Source organism: Rissa tridactyla, chromosome 1 (assembly GCF_028500815.1).
Source record: "Rissa tridactyla isolate bRisTri1 chromosome 1, bRisTri1.patW.cur.20221130, whole genome shotgun sequence".
NCBI classification, from domain to species: domain Eukaryota; kingdom Metazoa; phylum Chordata; class Aves; order Charadriiformes; family Laridae; genus Rissa; species Rissa tridactyla.
In genome coordinates this window covers 86514147-86534577 of record NC_071466.1, presented here as the reverse complement: position 1 = coordinate 86534577, position 20431 = coordinate 86514147, and the positions used below count along the sequence as shown (strand labels likewise).

The 20431-nt window shown below is 44.0% G+C and overlaps 1 protein-coding gene across 3 annotated transcripts in view; it reads right to left on the bottom strand.

Moving 5' to 3' along the window:
• Window positions 1–6674: 6674 nt before the first annotated feature.
• The window catches only part of REPS2 (RALBP1 associated Eps domain containing 2), a 107673-nt gene continuing 93916 nt past the window's right edge, over window positions 6675–20431 (bottom strand). The window contains exons 15-18 of one of the 3 annotated variants that reach the window (XM_054211208.1): window positions 18632–18715; window positions 15410–15555; window positions 13247–13352; window positions 6675–11494 (exon numbers count right to left, since the gene is read on the bottom strand). In XM_054211208.1, the coding sequence (XP_054067183.1) occupies window positions 11426–11494; window positions 13247–13352; window positions 15410–15555; window positions 18632–18715 (405 nt within the window). In that variant the 3' untranslated portion in view covers window positions 6675–11425. The remainder of the gene's footprint in view (window positions 11495–13246; window positions 13353–15409; window positions 15556–18631; window positions 18716–20431) is intronic. The other 2 variants (XM_054211217.1, XM_054211223.1) reach the window with 2 other exon arrangements.

Below are 20431 nucleotides of genomic sequence, written 5' to 3'. Positions count from 1 at the left end.
TCCCTGTAGAAAAACTCAGCCAAATAATCATGATAGGCTGCTGCCTAAACATGAAATATGTGCAGGCTACAATACTTAAGAAAAATACAGCAAGGAACGTCTTCTAATTTCTTTTTTAAAGCTGGATATGGTGGTTAATACAGATGTGATGTTCCCATTTCCAGTGGGACAATATTGACCTTGTATTAATCACAGAATCACAGACAGGTTCAGGTTGGAAGGGACCTCTGGAGATCACCTGGTCCAACCCTCCTGCTCAAGCAGGGCCACCTACAGCTGATTGCCCAGGACCATGTCCAAGTGGCTTTCTGCTATGTCCAAGGATGGCAACTTCACAACCTCCCTGGGCAGCTTGTGCCAGGGCTCGGTCACCCTGACAGTGAAAAACTGTTTCCTGATGTTCAGAGGGAACCTCCTGTGGTTCAGTTTGTGCTTGTTGCCTCTTGTCCTCTCACTGGGCACCTAATAGTCCCAACACTCTGGCAGTCTTCTGTGAGAAGGTAACCCTTGGTGCCAGAGGAAAATACAGCGTGTGGATGTTTACTCCTTTATGGTGGGCCCCTGGAAGTCATAATTACTGAATTCTCTGCTGGTAGAAGGACCTTTAGAAGAGAAGCTGGAAACACTCCTACTTATAGCAATGGGAACGCCACATCCAGGCATGTCAGTCCGGCAGCCTTCACGCTCTGCGCTTGATACCAGAGACAGGACAGGTTTGAGCAAAATATTAGCCATTTTGACACTTCAGATATTTTGATTTAGAATAAATAAAAACTGTGCAAAATAATACTATACTCCCTGAAACTTTTTTTTTTTTTTGAGAAAGAACAGCATAATACTGAAGCTGTTCGAGTTTTTTTTTTTCACATGGCTATTACTTACACATTAGATGAAACGTTTTGGGATGGCAGCAATGCTGTTATGTATGCACTGACAGATGACCACCACTGCCGCCTATTCGCTCTCTCCGAGTATTGACTGTATTTCTTAAAGCTCCAGCTGCTGGAAGCAAGGGATTAAAAAAAAAAAAAAAGTAAGCTTAGCTTTAATTCTGAAAAATCTATGGTCGGGCATTAAAAAGGTGCCCTGAATAAAGATTCAGGAGCCAGAAGTCACATTAAACACACTTCCTATTCAATTTTCAATTCTCACTGGTTTTAAGCCCAACTCGTGGTTTTGAAAGCTGGATTCGTACATTTGAATCACTGGGGCTTGCAACACCTCGACCAACACGAGACTGTGAAAGTGAGAAGCAAATCCTTTAAGACATAGTAGGGCTTCCTACTAATTTCTCAAGTCCCTAAAGAACTTCTACAATTTATTTTTACCACGTACGATGCCTATCGAGTTGTGCATTCCTCTCAACTTGCACAACGGAAACAGACCAGTCTTTCTGAGTCCTGTGGCTACTGTGACCTGCAGACTTGTTGCTTTGAGCCTTCAGCGCCTGCCTACGGCAAACTTACACAAGCAGGAAACAACTTCCTATTCCCCTCTGTGTCACCAGCTTCCCACTGTATTGAACAATACGTACCGAAACTATTGTAAAAAAGTAACAGCTACTAACACGTACATCTAGGTTGAGGATTAACACAAATAACTTTTGACCTCCTAACAGATGAGAGGATTATATGCTATCCTATTGGGTAGGCAGTAAATAATCAACCTGTTTTTCTTTTAGAAAAATGCTAAATTGGAGGCCTGAGTTATTACTTCTTCCCTAATGATGAAAGGCAGCCGCATAAGGCAAAATGTGCAGTGATGTCTGTGCACAAAAATGAGAGCAATTCTCAAAAGGCTTTGCAAAATTCAAAGAGGAGCAATAAATACACCTATTGAAGGGAAATAAAAATTGAGATATTTATTAACTTTATTAGAACTAATTTTGGTATCTCGTTCCTCTCCTGCCTTTGATCCCGCTTCTTCTTCTTGAGAATAAATAGATTAGACTGCTAATGAGACACCTCAAGATGCAAAATTACCTGCAAAATTGTCCTTCTCCCTGGGAGCTTCCCAAGCCCAGGCTCAGAGTTCCCATTACCATAAGCTGCAGAGCAACTCCTGAGCTTGGGATTTGCATTCTCAGGAGATGCACACAGCGATGCTGTTATCTGAGCCAGCGGAAATCAAAGTGCACGAGGTCAGAGGACAATTTTTATCTGTCTGAAGAGACACCATTTTTTTAGCACAGTTTTTCAGGGAGATACGGGCTCTCAGTCAGCTAAGGCCTGAGGTTTCCTCTCCAGCTCATGCAGAAACTTTTCCACGCAGTTCTCTGAGAAATGCACGTGTACAGCGCGTACCTGCTATGGGGCAGGGTGGGTCACGCACCCTGCTGATGGTTTAAAAAAAAAAAAAATTACTTTAAAATGACCCCTCAGGTCCGATGCAAGCATCGAGAAAAGAGAGCGAGAGACAGAGATTCACGCCTTCTTTCACTGACTTGTACAGTGTTATTTACAAATTCTCAATCCACTAGGATGATCCCACCCTTCCAGGATGCCAGCTGATGCTTGCACAGCTGCCAGATAGAGGGGAGAAAAAAAAAAAAGTATAAATTCCTGTGTGTCACGATGCTCTATTTTACAGAGTCGCTGCTTTAGAAATGAGGTGACAACAAACTGGCTTCGGTTTTGGCTACTCTATTTCACAAAAACAATAAAAGGAAGGAGAAGAGTCCCAGAGAGAGGCAGCAAAACCAACTAGCGACAAAGAAATGTCTGGAAAAAGACAGGCTGACAAATGGGAACTCCTCTGTCTATACTGGAGAAAAATAACACAGGAAATGAAAAAAAAAAAATACATACCAAATAACGAACGGCCAATGGAAAAGTAAAGCAGAAGCTTCTGTAAATACGTTTGTATAGAGGTTATACTGCTGAGCGTGTGCTACAGGTATTCCTCTGCCTTGATTTATAGGAGAGAGAAATTGCTGTGGTCAAAGTGAAGCAGATGTTGGCCTCGAGCAGACTGCAGCAGTCCATGCTTCGGGTTCCAGAGATGCCAGAAGAAACACCAGTATGTCAGCCAAGGCAGTGGTCGTCCAGAGTCTATTCACTGAACCGTTTTTGACAACTCTGGTGTTCTTCCCTTTTCCTCCAACGCTTTTTGGCACTGCCCAATGTCAGAGTGACATCCTGGATGAGATGGGCCAACCTGGAGCAACAGCTCTGCATGTTCTGCATTAGTATTGCTATTAGTCTCAAATATTATTTCTGTAACTTTTCCCAAACTCTGTCAAGCACCCTCGGGTTTCTGTGCTCAAAGTCTGAGCCGAGTGCAGGTTTCCACTGACAGTTTCGATATCCAGTTTGCAAAGCTGCAAGTCCACAACGAGACGATCTCCATCCACCCGGTATGTCATGAAGAGGCCCCTGTGATTTGTCACCTGAGGCCAAAGTCACCTCCAGAACCAACCAAAGCAAAGTCGTAAACCCAACCAAAGCAAAGTTGTAAACCCAACCAAACGTTTGTATGTGAGAATGAGAGCAGGCCGAGTCCTGCAGGCTACGGGCTGAAAGCAGGACTGTCCAGTGAGTACCCACGCTCTGCTCACAGTCTTTCCAGTTTGTGCAAAGCCAAGGAACTGCAGGGTGCAAGTCAAATTTAGAAAACAAGACAATGAATCGAACAAGAGGAAAGAGTGAGAAAGTATGGCTGAGGGTCCAAGCCACAAAAATAAGCAGGAAGCTAAGTTAGCTTCATAACTAAGGTGGAGGAAATCAAACTGCATTCTTCTTCCTCAGATTTTACTCATGATGGTAAAACTTGGAGCAAGAGGAAGACACTGCTAGCCTGCCTCTGCCTCACACCTGCAGGCCAGCACTAGCCCTTCTGCCTGCCACATTTGACACAAACACCCATCACCTGTTTACTCTTGCTTTGATGTAGCTCCACGTGCACTTAATGGCCAGCTCTAGCCAGAGCATGGTACACATGCAACAAAAGCTTGAAAGGCTGTAAGAATAAACATATGGAATAGGTTGGGGTGAAACATGAAGGTCAATTCCAAATCAGAGTGCCCCAAAAAGTTCTGGGATGTCTGGATGGATGTTCCTGTCTGAGGACTTTTGCAGTAACAAATTCAGAAAGCGCAGCCCTGAAGAGGCTTTTTTTTTTTTTTTTTTTTTTTTTTTTTGCCATGTGGTATGGTACCAAGCTCTGGAAACAAACTTCTTCCCAAGGAGGGCTCTTTTAATCCCAGGAGGCATTTTGGCTGATAGCTTCAAGTGACTGATGACTCTGGCAGCACTGGCTTCTTTAGCATCCAAGCTGAGACACCCAAAAGGGAGTTGCTTTTCTGTTGGTGGAGAATGGTGCCTCCCAGCACGGCTCACCCCAAGGGCTAATTGCTTTTGGAAGTGAACACCTCCATCACCCAAGGCAATTACTTCGAAGGGAAATTGCTGCAAGAACTCATAAATGGCACAGGAAGCCATTATTTCTCATTGAGTGTACGGCGTCCTTTAGGAAAAGGACAGGGCTGGGAAGCGAGACCCAGGTGAGCTCATGGGATGGCTTTTCCCTCTCGGGTAAGAGCGTGAAAACCATAGTAAACAATGCACGCTTTTTATTGGTCTGCTGAGCACCGGCTTAACACACCCTAAACCCGTGACAGACAGCATGAACTACTGAATTCCTTAAGCAACCTCGGAAGAGAACAGTTCATGTATCAAGTGGCAGTCCTACACACAAGCCTCCTGAAAGCAAGGTGTCCAGCAGAGGTTTTTTAAGAACATTATTCTGTTGTGGGTGGGTGGAGTAAGGTGGTGGAGGTGCAATGACTTCCCCGCTACCTCGGAAGCATGATTACTTCACCTTTTCCAAAGTATTTTCCTCTTTGTCCTGGTCCCACCAGAGCTGACATACTGCCTCCTTCTCCGTGTTCCTCCTTGCTGGGCTCTGCCATTTGCCGTCACGGGGATGGACACGCCATCACCGCTCCACTACTGCCCACCTCCGCAGGGTGAGGAGGTCCTGGTGGAGGGCCTGTGGCAGAGAGACCTTACCTGCACATCTGCCAGCTGTTCTATCCATGTTTCACTGAAGACCACAGCACAGTGGAGTCAGTTCCCTACGTGAACCAAGGATGGGAAGCAAACAAATGACATTTCTTCTGGGAGCAGCCCAGCTAAGGGAAGAATCCCCCTCTCCCTCCCTCCCTCCCTCCCTCAAAAAACAGACTAGATGCAATATATAGCCCTGGTCTTGTCTAGCTCATCACATTTCTGATGCACAAAGCATCCTCAAAATGTCCTCAGGTAAGACATTCTTCCCAGCTCGTGCTATTTAAGTTAACACTCAATGAACGTAAACCAATTCAGGATTTAACCAGGACTACCGACTTAGTATTTGGCAGGGGTACTACTGGGATAACACAGCCAGGACGCAGGTAACGCTGCTGCTTCCAGACACATTCCCAAAACGGTGGCCACTGAGGGAACACTGGGGACTTGGGAGCCTGCTGCAAACTGACCCCGCGTTCCCACAGCCTCCTGCTCCACAGTGCATTTGTTTGAGGACACGCAGTGCCCTGGTGGGGGAGATAGAACAGGAGGAGCGATGAGACCACCAGGTGAAAGAGCTCAGACTCAGCTATGGGCTATGGAAACCCAGGGATTTTGTTCATTCATTAATTTTCCTTTATTGTCCTTTGCCGCAGAAGCCGTGTGAGCATCCCAACTAAGCAGGCACGCTTGTGAAGCAGCGCTACCTTAAACACAGCAGAGGGATAAAAAAGGACTTTTGAAGCTTCTTCTATTTCTTTTCTTTTCCACTTTCACTAGGAACTATTTTTCTAGAGCAGGAAGACGTATCTTTTCTTTTTTAAGGAAGATTATTGGAAACATGAATTTAAATACAGAGAGCCAATCTAGAATTGCACGAAGGCACCCCAGAGTACCATCTAATTGTAAAAACTAAGAATGGAAGAGCCATCTAAATCCATCCCGCTGCCGATGCAGAACAGCTCCCTACAGGATATTTACAAGTTTTTAACGCCTTGGCCTTGTGCCTCACGTGCACCAGAGACATACTTTTAGGCCAATAAAACATCCCTTGTCATGGCTTAATGCTGCAAGAATTAATTTATTACTAATTATTTCCTCTTTTAAAGCCCTGCTCTTTGGATAGCTGTGACATAATTCTTAAAAATCACACTAGTTAAAGAGCAGATGTACACCGTCCCCTCCAGCTCCCTGCCCACATGGGGCAGATATTCAAATGTTTTCCTTTTCCCGCTTTAATTTCAGCTCTTGCAGTTGACGAGGGCCCAAAAACATTGATCACGGGGGTGCTGGGGATTACAGCTCGAGTCCTCCTGCTGCTCCTGCCCGGGCACCCTTCGACCAAGGGTCTGCTCGGAGCTTGGAAGGGCTTTTTCTTCGTGGTGGTGCCACTCCATCACGGAGAGAAGTCTGAATGCAGACAAAGCAAGGCCTGACGAAATAAAGATGAAGTTTCGACCTCACTGAAGCCTAAGGAAACAGGATTTCACTTTAAGTCTCTCTCTGTCTCTCTCACATACACATAATCCCAACGTTAAGTGATTTCATCTTTCATAGTTGAAGGTCAGCCATTTCAACGCTGTATTTTTTCCACAGCGAGTCACAGTTTCTGCTCTCCTGGCAGATCTGCACCATCGACATCCTAAATAAACCACAAAAGCAAGGCAATTTGAAGTTATTGGACGCTTTTATTTTAATGTAGCACCCAGCTCCATATCACATACATTTTCCAAAATTAGATGGGCATAGTATAGAACACTATACATTTTGCAGCTTACCACGTGGACAGTCTGCAGCTGTGAAAACAAATTGCTTAAATCTGGCTATCTACTTTATAAGTTAGAATTCAAATATATAATAGCCTCAGGGTATTTTTTTTTAGATTAACAACGATAAAGCTTGCAATACCATTTTTTTGATATAAAAAAATCAGTAACAGAATAAAACACAATGCGTATGTTCATAGCACGTTATCATGAAGATAACTGGAAAAAGCTTCAAAATACATCAAAGGTACCACATCACTTGTTTGTTGGGTGGGGTTTTCTTCCCCTGAAAAAATACTTTTACTCTTTAGTCAACAAATGGTGTGGCTTCACGAGGGCCTCTTTTCCTTCTCTTACAACCCCGTGTATTCTCTTGTCAAGGACTGTGTGTGCTGAAGGGCTGACGGTGCTGGGAAACAGACAGCCCTCCTTCCCTTGCTAGCAACTTTTCCAGGCTCTCTTTCTCCTCATCTGGAAGCTCAGCTGGGAGGAAAGCAGCTTACACACCACCAAAAGGCAATTTTCACATCATGCCCAATCCTAAATGCTTCCTGTGAAGGGTTCCCAGTCCCAACCATCCCTTTGGGGTTCTTTTACCGTGCCAAGTCGTCACCACCCCGCACCGGTCAGCCCTGGCAGTGTCAAGCTGTGACTGTCTGGGTGACAGGCAAACAAGTTCCTCTCCCCGATGTGGATACAGAATTCCCAGCAGCAGAACTACTGCCATGCACATAAAAACAGTTTGGAGATAATCTTTTGAGTTAAAAAGGACGTTCACCAATTTAGGAATAACATGGCCGAACCCACTAATCACTGATGTTTTCGCTCCATCTCTCTGGAAGAGAGAACCAAGAACTGTCTGGAAAGAGGTGGTAATGTTTCCACTGCATCCTCCTATAAATTTAATAACTAGGAGAAGGACATTGATCATTAAGGATTAATGTTTGTTCACAGGCAGCTTGTTAAAAGGAATGCCCCTGACATGGAAACTGTTTGCCTTGCTTAATTACTAGGTCATTATTTATATTTAAAGTCTCAAAAAAAAAAAAAGGCTTTATCTACAAAGGCAACCAGTCACTACACTTAGCTGGGCGTTTTCACCACTGAATTAGCATGTATTGAAACACATACTTCATAGGAAGGTATCGTGTGAAACATGAACAGATTCATAAAGAAACGCACAATCTAAAGGAAGAGCCATGAGTGCAGGTTTACACACACATAACACATGCCCCCACTGAGGAAGATCCTTACCTGGGATGTGGAAAAGCTCGTGTAAGACCTACTCTGCTCTACCTAGTCTTGTCCTTGGAAAAAATATTTAATTGTCCAAACTGGAATAGCTGCAGAAAATTGAAGACTTAGAAAGGGGCACATGGCCTGCACATCCTCACTGATGCAAGGAAGCCATGCCCCAGCTCCTGTTCCCAGTTACCCTCTCTTGCTGGGCATGTTCTGCTCTGCATAACTACCTACTGAAACCATGAACTGAGAAGAGTGAGACCTTCCCGCGCGGGAAGCTGCTCTCACTCCTTGGTCAGGCTGTGAGTGGGGACAGGCAGTTCCTGGTTGCTGCTCTGGGTCAGGCACATCAGGGGCTTAAAGCTGACTGCTCTCCCCTAGCTCAAGAAAGCGCCCTGGACGCTGAGCACACTGCGTGTGAGGTCTCCCTTGCTGACCCCGATGGTCTCTCCTGGGGCTCGGAGCATCTCCCATCCAAAGTTTCAGAACGTAAAAGGTTTCTGCAAGAAATGATGATTTCGCTGCACCCACATTTTTCTAAAGGAAAAATATTTTTTGAGAAAATCTGTGATACTGGATTTAGGTGCGAATTTTTTACCAGCCATGGCCTGTTAATAGCAGCCATAAGGGTGGCTGCATGGAGCAACTGCCAGAAGCACGGTCTTATGGCTTCATGATACCTTCTCCTCTCCATCTCAAAATGCTAACAGGCCCCAAAAACCAGAAACACTTTTTCATTCTACACGGGCTATCATGAATGCTTAAGTACTGAGACATACGGAAGAATAATAACTTCCTGCATCGTATGTAAAACCCACCAACATTTCTCCTTAAATGTTTCACTTTACTCTCCAGGTGAAGTAGTGTGTCATCATCATAGCCAAAACTTCATCAAACACAATACAAATCAACTCACACCCTACATCTTGAAGCTGAGTGGGGTATTTGGTCGCATCCCTAAAAAATGCAAGGATGGTAAGATTTTAAATCTATTAAGTTCTGTGGTAAAGTAACAACTAAGAAAATATTTCATCGTTGACCAACCAAGTATCCTAACTTCCAGTGAATGAAAAAAACCTCTGTACGTTAGAAGGGAGACATCTGAAAAAGACACATAAACCAGACTTTTCCACTCTACCTTTGAACAGCGTCTATTTCATGAATAACCCAAGGGAAATAAATGGAGGATTATTCTAGAGGAAGCTCCTATCAAACATGAGAAAGCCATCCACTGCCTTAAAAATGCAACGTGCACATTTATTTGTCATCATTAAAAAGCTTTCCTTAAAAATCACCTATAAGATAAAAAAAAAAAAGGTGCCATGTGATTATTTTCTATCGACTAGTAGGGGTTTGTTAACCAAATGACAATGCAAGAACTAAAAAGCAAAGAAAGAGAGACTACTTCATCTCAGGAATGACTCAGTGTTATGAAATGAAAGATGATAACTTCTGAAGAGTCCCGCCACTAGCAGGAGGGCAGCGTCTGCTTTGCAGCTTCCCAGAAAAGTTTGCAGTTCTCGTATTTTGCCACTGACCAGGAATGACCCTCTGACCCCCAGCTATGCAACAGTTGCATAAAAGAAGTCCCAAATCCAGAGAAAGGGTTGCTGCTTGTTGACATAGCGGTACTTAGTTGAATCGAAACCGATGCGTTACAAAAACAGGCTTTCAGTAACAATTCTGCAAATGCTTACTTTCACCTTCAGGCTTCTGGATCCACGTCCCACATCCACATCCCTTTCAGCAAAAGCAGGCTGCTTCCTCATCACTTCAAAAATTCCCGTTGATGTCTGTCTTATCTCTCAACAGAACTTTTGGCTGCTCTGGTGTCCTCTGATACCCCACTGCAGCCAGTTCACGATGCACCCTGAGAGGAGGCTACCCAGCTGCTTCAAACCCTTCCTCTCCTTCCTCTCAGCCCTAGGGCCATCCTACAGCTACAAGAGAGAAAGCAGCACACCAACAATGGTAAAAAACTGCTGCGCCGCTTCCGCAAGGCAAACGCGTGCGCTTAAATTAGGTCAATGAACAACAGGGTATGTATGAAACAGGTGCAGTGGCACGTTTAAGATGGGTAACAGGTAGGTGACATTCCCTTGCAGCGAAGAACACATCACACCCACGGAGGGAGCAGGACTGATATCGTCATTTCTGAAGTCCCCCAAGAAATAAAGCAACATTAGTCAGCCGGCTGCCATTGCGAGAACTGAGAGTGAAACCGAAACCCACTGCATCCATGGGAAAATTCCCACTGAATTCAGCTGGCCCTGGGTCACACGCAGGTTAAAAAAAATTAATCTTTGCTTCTTCATTTAGAAAGCAGATGGGTATTAGCAGCTTCACCCTATCAGTAGCATCTCCAGCGAGGTGCAAAGGAACCTTAAAGAAAGCCTGTTGTAGGAGGCAATTATTTCCATCACACATTTTATCACCTCATATATAGCACTTTTGCTATCTTTCTTCTTTTGGAAACACAGTTCTTGTACACGTCCTTAAAACAAATCAGCAGCTATTAAGAAAACAAAGCAGACTAATACAAATGTACATAGAACAGATTTTATAAAAATGCCCCGAAGGCATTTTTAACCTCTTGTTAGAAATACACTGTGGATTAAAAAAAAAAGATAAAAAAAGCTACAAACCAGTGATCTCAAACATGCTACAAGTATGCAGAGATACTGGCAGTTGCAAGCAAGTGATCAAACACTGGTGATAGGAAACAGTTATAGCTCAAAAAACAGATTATATTTTTTTTGTAATTTCCAAAATAATTAAATTTTAGTATTTTTTACTGTTCTCTGATATGATTTGAACTTATAAAATACAAGCTCTCTAACATTAAAATACATCCGTGATTGCATAATAAACAGTGCTAAGAAAATAATTATCTGACACGTGACTGCGGATAAAGACTGTACGTCTAGTTAGTTTTATTCTTGTAGCACATTAAACCCACAGGTACTCTATCATGATACAATCCTACAGGAACCAACAACATCCAGAAGCCCATCTCAGAGGATGAGGTTTAAATTTAAGCAAGAATTCAGGAATGCTGTACCTCTTAATGACCGGGGCAGGAGGTGCTGCCAGAACGCGTATAAATCAGGAATTCTTTACATAAATAAAATACTCTCAGGTTATTCATTTCAGTGATAAACGGCATTTACACATTAGGCTGGGAAGAGGGAAGAAAGAAGGCGAAGCATCCCTCTGCAGTCAGATTATTCTTTTTCTGTACCTTCTTTACCTGCAGAGGCCGAGGCGTGCAAGCGGGGTGAAGGGAGACCCGACAAGGTGGTCCACCCCACCGCCCCCACCTCGGCAGACAGCCTGCCCAGCTGCGCCGCCCTCCTCTCCTCGGCAAGGCTATCGGGACACGGGCTCCGCTCTCGCCGGCAGTGCGGGAGGTCACAAGACGGTGACGGGACGTAGCTGCTCCAGCTGCGTTTCCAAGGCAATGCGCTCCTTGTGAACCTCCTGCCGGAGGGAGGGAGAGAGATGCGCTGTTAACTTTTGGGATGCTCGCATGCACCAACCCACTCCCGGTAAAGATCAGCCGGGCAAACTGCTGGCATTGACCAGAGGCTCTGGGCTCTGCTGTTTAAGTAACTCTCCTTGCAGCCTCAAAACACCGTACCAACGCCATGCAACCACCCTGTGCAGCCGTCTGCTGCCTCCTCCTTATGGCGAGGCAATGCGGAGGCTCAGTCACTTGCTTGGGTGATCATGGAGAGGAGCAGTCATCCACCACCCAGTGGAACAGCTTGGGCCAGTTTGGCAATTTTACCAAAGAAAAGGAGGTTCTTTTGAAACCGCATTTCCATCAAAACTACTTTTTTTTTAAAGAATTTTTGGTTCACACAACCAATCTCTTTCCTTTTGGAACGGAATGAGATTTAGCCTTTGTAAGACGACACAGGCTTTGCAATCTACCCCATTGGCAGCTGCAGCAGGAAGCTCATCAGTCTCGGTCAGAAACTAACTGTGACGGCTTTGGGGATCACCAATTTTGGGAAAGCCTCTCCTGGTCAGGACGCTGCCCCTGAGGGGCATCTGGCTCTCGCTGACCACCTGTTAAAGGGCTCCTCGCCCCACCTGGGAGCTGGGCTGACCTGTGACTCCTTCAGGCTTTGGCGCCCTATTTGGGCAGCCCCAGCCCAGGAGGGCACCAGAATGCTCCTTGGTGCAAGGGTCACCCGTCACGTCTGCTGGTCCCCATAAAAACATAAAGGCCCTGCTTTTGGCCCTGCTCAGCCGGAAAGTTTCCAGACAGCAATACAACTTGAAGGACAAGTTCATTTTTTTGCTCTTGTGTGAACTCAGGCAAATCTCTCTGTCTTTACAGGCTTCCTTCACCCTACCATACAGTACAGATAACAGCACTGGCCTCTTTTCGTGCAGGTTGGGGAATTTAAGCATGCTGAAGATAGTGCATGGAAGCAGATAAGACCTGAGCCAAGGAATGATGGCAATGTGCTGTCAGCTTTCACCCCCGTGCTTATTTCAATCGCCGTCCTATATTTTGATATAATTTCAGTACAGAGCACCCGACCTCCATTTCTCTTGGGAGATCCTTGAAAACCAGTTAAGAAAATATGTTAAAGCGAAGTTGAACACGCAATCACACTTTCACCTTGATTGAAGAGAAAGTGTAACTGAGGGTTCACCTCCCTTTCCAGACAAGCCTGTTCATAATATGCAAGGAAGAAAAAGCTGTAGCAGATGAAAAACTAAAGTTTGTACTACCTTTGGACTCAGAAAACAGAAAAAAACAGAACTGACATTTATAAGAAGACAGCCCCTTGAGAACATGTTAAAAGACAAGTCAGCAGAGATCAAAAAACAGTGTTAGATGTTCATATAAAGCATGGTGTAGCCAGTCCATGACTCCAGGAGACAGTTATGTAGCACAACTGACCAGAAGACAAGAAAGCTACGAGTGAGTTGCTCTTCCACACTAGGTGACACCATCACTTCATCAAACTTTTCAGAAAGACGAAGTTCACCCTTTAGACTTACTCTAACTGCCAGTAGAGCTCTATGCACATAGGCTACAGCTTTTTCCAGAAAAGCCCATCCTACCCACTCATACAGTATAGCTGTTCCCTCCCAGAAAGCAGGAAATAACACAGTAGGTTTCATCTGAGAGGATGAACAAGATTCTCTGCTGGAGGTGACACATAACTGATCACAGGGAGTTTTGTCACGGATTTTCAATGCATTCCTTACCTTCAGCTGCTGTTGGAGCTCACTGTTCAACCTGGCAAGCACAGCATTGGCTTCTTTGTTTTTTCGTATAGCGGTCTGAATAGCCCTTTTCTGCTTGGAAGACTGTCTGCCAGACAGATAAATACAAAACATTTCAATTAAGAGCTTCAACAGTGGCTGGTGCCAGAAGACCAGCCATCCATTCTGCGCGTCTGTACTCCATACACACTGGACTACACTTCAAAGACAAGGTACAAACTACATATTTAAGAGAAGAAAAATGTAACACTGAAATGAGATGAATGAGGTAGACTATTTGAAAATAAAACAGTCACACACGTCAACCTGAACGCCACATACATTCCAGGCTGTCTCAATTATTTAAAAATCACTGCATTCTGATTCAGTTTAAGGATAATCCCTGCATAGCTGTACTTATTGCAGCACCTTTGCTTTAGCAGTTTTCAGATACTTGTAGAGTTTAAAGATTCAGGACTGGCTAACAGAAAATACAAAAATCATTCTATGCGGAAAGAAAGGACATCTGCATGAAAATATTGTCTCAGATTTTTTAGGGCACTGCTAGTCTGATGTTTTTTTACTTCAAAAATTAATGTTTCTTTCATTCAAAGCAGTCATTTCCACCAAACCCATTTGATGTCACAAACGTGAACAGGTAGATGGCTTATCGACTTTCCTCATCTCTTTTGCTCCTATTATTATTATTACTCTATAGCCCATGGTAACTGATCTGGAGGAAATTACAGTTAGGCAGGCAGGTACAAAAGGAGACAGCTTTGTACATAAGCACCAACCTTTTCCGAGAAACAGAAGTAACAGGAAAAAGGAAAGAAAATACAGAAAATACTGGCTGAATGTCCAAGCCCTTTGCCAAATACATTATTTTAAAAAGTTTTACATGAGGCATCAAGAGTTTTTTAATGACAAATTTGATCTAAGACAGATGCTCTATTTAAATAAGGTCCATAGGGGTACACAGTCCCCACCAGCTCTCCCTCTTAACAGAGCTGATGGCACTGATCTTTGCAACATAATCTGTTTCGCAGCACAGGCAGATCTTTATGCTGTTATCTTCCAGTGAACTGTCAGTTTTCTGCTTCGCGATTTTGCTTCAAACTACTCTCCATAGGCTATAAAGCAATAATGGTAGGAAAAATAAAAAACAGGGAGCTATATCTCCGTGGTCATTTAAGCATTTTAGGAAAGATATAAACAAGACAGAATTAAGTTGAGATGTTAACAAATGTTGTTATCTTTCTTTGAACCACTACGGAATATGCACTCCCAAAGCACAAAATAGCACTTTAAGGGCATCCTAGGAGCCTTATTACTTATTCTAATCTCCAATTATGCAGCACAGATTCAGTCTACTGATAAACAGTTTGCCAAGAACTGCTCAACCGATTTGGGCAGCTCGGTTTTGTTTCAGACTGAACCAGATGTCTTTGCAAGGCTTTGGGTGAAGGCACGCACACCGTTTCAGTTGAGGGAGATGTATAGACCCAATAGGGCTTCAAGTGCCTTCGCATACCGTTTGTACAGCCCCTTCTCCACTGCTGTTAAATAAATATATAGTGAAAACCCTACAAGTCTTTGTTGCTGACAGCTTCAACAGCTGTATTTATGACAGCAAACAACACATGCTGGGTTTGGCAATTATCGGATTATCACAAGTGATCTATGGGTCAGGTCATACCAGCGTCGAGCTCATTTCTAACCTGCCTTGCGATGAAGAAACATCACAAGAATATGACCAACATCAAGCATTTAATGACTCAGTTTCCTGGGCATTTATTTAGCCATATCAGTCCACAAGAATGAGCACAATTCCAGAAGATATGGGGAAGGCAAAAACCACACGCCCACAGAGCTAAAAGGAGTTATGTTAGAGATGCTGGTTGAACAGCTCGGCTTGCTCTTCAGACATGTCTACCAGAGACAGAGGTAGGACACCTCTGAAGAGGCTATCAATCAAATATTATCAACTTATACAATCACTACAGACTTAGTCTGCATTTCAGAAGACAGATGTAGATTTCAGAGACCTGTATCTTGTGAAGCACTCTCAAAACCAGAACTATTAAGCACAAAATCACGCAAAGAGCAAACCCCGCCACATCAGGTCTCATGGTGCAGTTTGGAGTGTTTGGTACAGGTTTTTACTTTTGGACTGGGAGGTGAGGCTTGACTGCTGGCAGGGAAGAAGTCACATTTATGGTGGGAGAAAGCTCGGGGGTCTCCAGCCCCTGCGTCTCCGTCCGGAGCTTCCTGCGGGTGGGTTTGGAGGGCGGCTGAGCGAGAACAACCTCCTGCCAGGGAGAAGCACAGCAACGTTAAGTCAGACCATGTGTCTCCCGTCATTAGGTTGGGGAATACTTATGACACAGAAATTGCTGACAGCTGGCCTAAGATTTCATAATTTAAAGAGGTACAGAGCTTAATTCAAATTTGGTAATAGCCTCTCAGGTTTCTGACTTTGAAAAAGGAACAATAACTCCTGCAACCCCTTAATGAATGAAATGATTATACTGGTGTTTTGTCTTCATCTGGATGACAGGCTCTTCAGAACTGGATTGCATAGCTCTGTGTGCATTTGGGGGCGTGGAGGGAGGAGTATAAATACAAATACTAGCCCCCAGTTGACCCAAAAGCACCAGAACTAAAACAAGATTTATTTTTAATTATGCTTAGTTGGCAAAAATCAATAATCAATCATTTGCGTCCCAACTTACTACCCCACCCCATCTGGCATGGAGTCTCTCCCTTCTCCTCCCCTCCTCTCTTACATGAAACAACACTGAAAATAGCTTAGAAAGACACATGTATAAAATTATCCATGCAAAATTAAGATGTTGGATGTGTAGAAGGACAGTTACTTTTCTTGATAAGTTACATCAGAAAGCTAAGTCTGGTTTGTAGGTAAAACAAAAAGTCTTGTATTTTTATGCCTTTAATGGTAAGTGTTTTCATTATTTTAAATTAAGATATCCTTTCTTTTGCAATGAGAACTAGTTTTAATGACTTAAAGCTGTTTTAAATCTAAAACACAAACATATCCTTTTCAGTGTATTTTATTATTAGATCTCTTCTGCAAGGGATATAGCTATTACTGCCCCATTTCATGAATGAGAAAGCTAAGACCCAAAAAGATGAAGCCACTTGACAAAGGTTATACATTTAGTGTCACAGTCAAGACCAGAGACCAAATTTTACTGGGCCAGACTATCTTCCTTACTATCTTACTATCTTCCTTACTGTGTTTTGGCCAAATGCTAATAAAATAAGAAAAAAATAAATGAATGAGGAAGCATTTAATGACCTAGCAATCATACGAAAAAACCAAAAACCATAGTGGTAAGCAGCCTGACTCAGCAGAAGAGACAACTAACAGTGATACAGAATGAAACCAACATAAGACCACCAATAATTAGTATTAGAGGGATTACAGTTATTAGAGGAATTAGAACTATAAGGGAACAAGAGGTTTCAACATTAAAAAAAAGAGTTCTGCCATTACTGAAAAAAAAAGATCTAAAAATACTGTGAGATCTTTTGATAAGGACGTCAGCACATCAGCACTGCACAGATCTCAGATAATACTGTGCTCTGAAATCCCGTGCATACGCACAGCTCCCTGCAAACACACGATGTACAGCACGTGAGGAACTTGCGGATGCCTTCTACAACTATAAACTGCTGGGATGCCAAATGCACAATCCCAGTCTACCCTGAACTGCCCAAAACCTACCAAATCCATAGGATAAATCCCTCTTCCACTTCAAACGCAATACTGGAAGAAACGATCCAACACCTAAAAGCAGAGTCCTCCAAGGGGCTCTTTGGCTTGTCCTTTGGAAGGTGAGGGCCAGCACTGCGCCAACAACCTCCTTCCCGCACCCCACAGCCTGGGGCTTCTCTGTATTTTAGGGAGCCAGGTGTGATGAGGGCGAGCATGAAGTAGGTGGACCACAAGGATTTCATTTCCCCAGCAGGGCTGCAAAGCAGAGCAAGGAAGAAGCACGGCTAGGTTAGTAGCTGCATGCGGTGAGTGTAAGTGGACGTGGCCCTGAAAGCCCTATTGCATATAGGAAATAACACTGGACATTTGTCTGTGCCCCCAGTTAGGTTAATAAGTGTGATGATGCTCCCTGGGCAAGGTACGCACTAGGTACAGCTCCTGCCAACAGTTCTTGTTTGGGTGAACAACGGTCTTGTAGGTGCTCCCCAGGTGCAGGAGAGGCCAGAGTGGGGAGGACCTTCCATTTGATCCCTATCAAAAACCTCTCCTGCCCAGTGGAAGATGGCAGTGGGAGCAAGTCATATGAGGAGAGGCTGAGGGAGCTGGGCACGTTTAGCTTGGAGAAGAGGAGGCTGAGGGGAGACCCCAGCACCTTGCCCTCTACAACTACCTGAAAGGAGGTTGGAGAGAGGTGGGTGTTGGCCTCTTCTCCCAGGTGGATAATGACACGACCAGAGGAAATGGTCTGAAGCTGCAGCAGGGGAGGTTTAGATTAGACATTAGGAAGAATTACTTTCCTGAAAGAGTGGTCAGGCACTGGAACGGCCTGCCCAGGGAGGTGGCTGAGTCACCATCCCTAGAGGTATTTAAGAAACATCTAGATTTGGCACTTCAGGGCAGGCTCTAGTGGCAGAGATTATAGGGGTTGGGTTTTTGTTTTTTGTTTTTTTTTAATTTTATTTTATTTTTTTGTGTGTGTATGGTTGGACTTAATGATCTCAAAGGTCCCTTCCAACCATGAAGATTCTATGATTCTACAATTCTATGATTCTATGACCAGGAGCAGATAAAGGCTCACAGCCATTGCTAAGGCCATTCCATCCTAAGCAAGGCCCTGTGAAGAGTGCCATTGCAATGTCAGTGGTTAGTTTACGCAAATGATATGTTCATGCAAAAACATATAAGAAACTGCACATCTTGAGCAAATCGCTCCCAGCCTATGTACATTTAGTAGCAGATTTTGACCTCTAGCAAACAGGTGTGGTTACATCAAAACTGAATCCTCAATAACTGGAAGAAGTGCGTCACAATTTGGAAGAATTACAGGGGGACAGGGGTCAAGTACAATCAAACTCTTTTTTGTCTTCCCTAAGGCTCCACAAGCCCCCATTGATTTGAAACAAATGGCAAGCTGCCTCTCTTAAAGCACGTGCATTGATGTGTATGTACTAAGAGCTTTCTTAATGATTTATCTGAGCTGATGTCACAAGTGAACCCGGTTCTCTCTAGCGTCTTGACCTCCAGAGAAGGTAAACATGTGAAAACGTAACCTTAGCCCGCCATTTAATTGCTTTAAAACTTAAAACAACCACGTTCGTTGATGAAGGCAAATCACTCCACAATGGTACAGCAAGTGCAGGTCTCACCTTTTTTGCTGAACTGTTTTCTTCTGCCTGCGATGGGGGTCTATTCATCTGAGGATGTAATTCAACCTCAGATACTTGCTCTGTCTGCAACAACAAATCAATCATTGCTACACCCAGAAAACGACTAGCAGCCACATACAATAAAGTCAAGGAAAGGAAACATTATACACAAAAGAAAAGTTACTTTAACAATTCAACAGTAGGGGAAACAGAGATCCAGGGTGACAGCTGAATGGATGACGTATGTCTTTTGCAGATGTTTAATTAAACCGTTTTCTTGCACATAGTTGTGCTAGGAAAACAAGAGAAAAGTTTTTCTGTGAAGCGTTAGGAACCATGTCTCTGAATGTAAATGACCTAGTAGCCAGAGTTCCTTCTAGAGCTACTCTTGGGGGAGGTGGATAAAAGCCAGAAAGATCTTGGTTGCGCCCCGTCACCTTATCATTTCCTGAAACTGATGAAAATTCATCAGAGTAAGCCTGTCTCTCTGAAGTTTGCAAGACTGGAGTGAAAAAGTCTGAATGATATCAAAAATCCCAGTGAAGTTACTGAAAACATAAGTCATAAAAGAAGCCAAATAAATCTTCTTCCCTCCTCCCTTCTCACGTTTCAAACCGAAACCGAGCCGAATGCTCATCACACAGGTCCACACTTGGGCAAAACGAAACACCCTGCCCCCAGCATATCTGACCGAGCAGCAAGTTAAAACACAGAGGGAGTTAATCCCTCGCTTCGCCTCTCCTGAAATCTTCCAGCATCTTTCAATTTGCTTCACCGGCACAAGGTGAAGCGCAGCACATCAGCTACAGGAGGGCGGCAGGACTTGGAGCTGCCTGTCCCCGGGCACGCTGCGGCAAACATGGAATAAACATGGTATAAATGTGGTATAAACACGGTGGGGCTGTTTTCTGTCCAGAAGGTACGGGCTGGCTCTGCAAGCTGGGGAAGGCAGGCAGGAGCGGGGAGGCCGAGGGCACTTGGCACTGGGCAGACTCTTCTCTTGCCCAGCTTCTGCCAAGCGGGAGCCAGGCTGACAACAACCCCCAGGCCCCATCCCGCTCCCTCCTCACAAAAACTGCTCCTTTCTACACAGGTGAAAGCTTGCATTTAAAACCAAGCTCAAGGCAAAGCTCAAACTTTAGAGGAGACAGGATTTTAGCCATAAAAATAATAATAACCACAACCTGATGCACACTGAAGAACCTAATTCGCTGCTGCCAAGAGGTTTCTGCATAGGCCCAACAAGCTCTGCAGCAGCCACAAGTTTCCCAGTGCTTAACTGTAAGTTAAATAAAAATGACAGAAAGCACAGAATTTGCTGCATTTAAAAAGAAAGGAGGGACTTTTCCCTACCCCTTCCATTTCTTTCATAACGCACAAAATAAGAGCTGTACAGAAAGCTGCAGGGGAAACGCGCTTCTGTCAGGTTACTGCTGTTCTCCAACTGTACGGTGTCGAACACGTGCACAGAGGAGGGAGATTTGTCATCTTTTTTTAAAACGCATGTGAAATGCCTCTGGAGAGGAGGAAAAGGTATCTTGGCTGACAAGGCTTCTCCCCCCCCCCCCACTTCTAAGTGTGCGATATCTGTAGTGCTATCTGATGGTTAAGAAAAAAAAAACACAAAACAAACCCACCCTGTATTTTTCCAGTATTATTTGAATATTAATATCTTAAATATTTGGATTTTAATAACTATTTGATACTAACACTTCAGTTCTGGAAAGCTTTTCATGGATTGAAAAGCTGCTTCTATAATGGTAGATTTCTGGTTACAAACAGGAGAGTGAAATGAAAAGA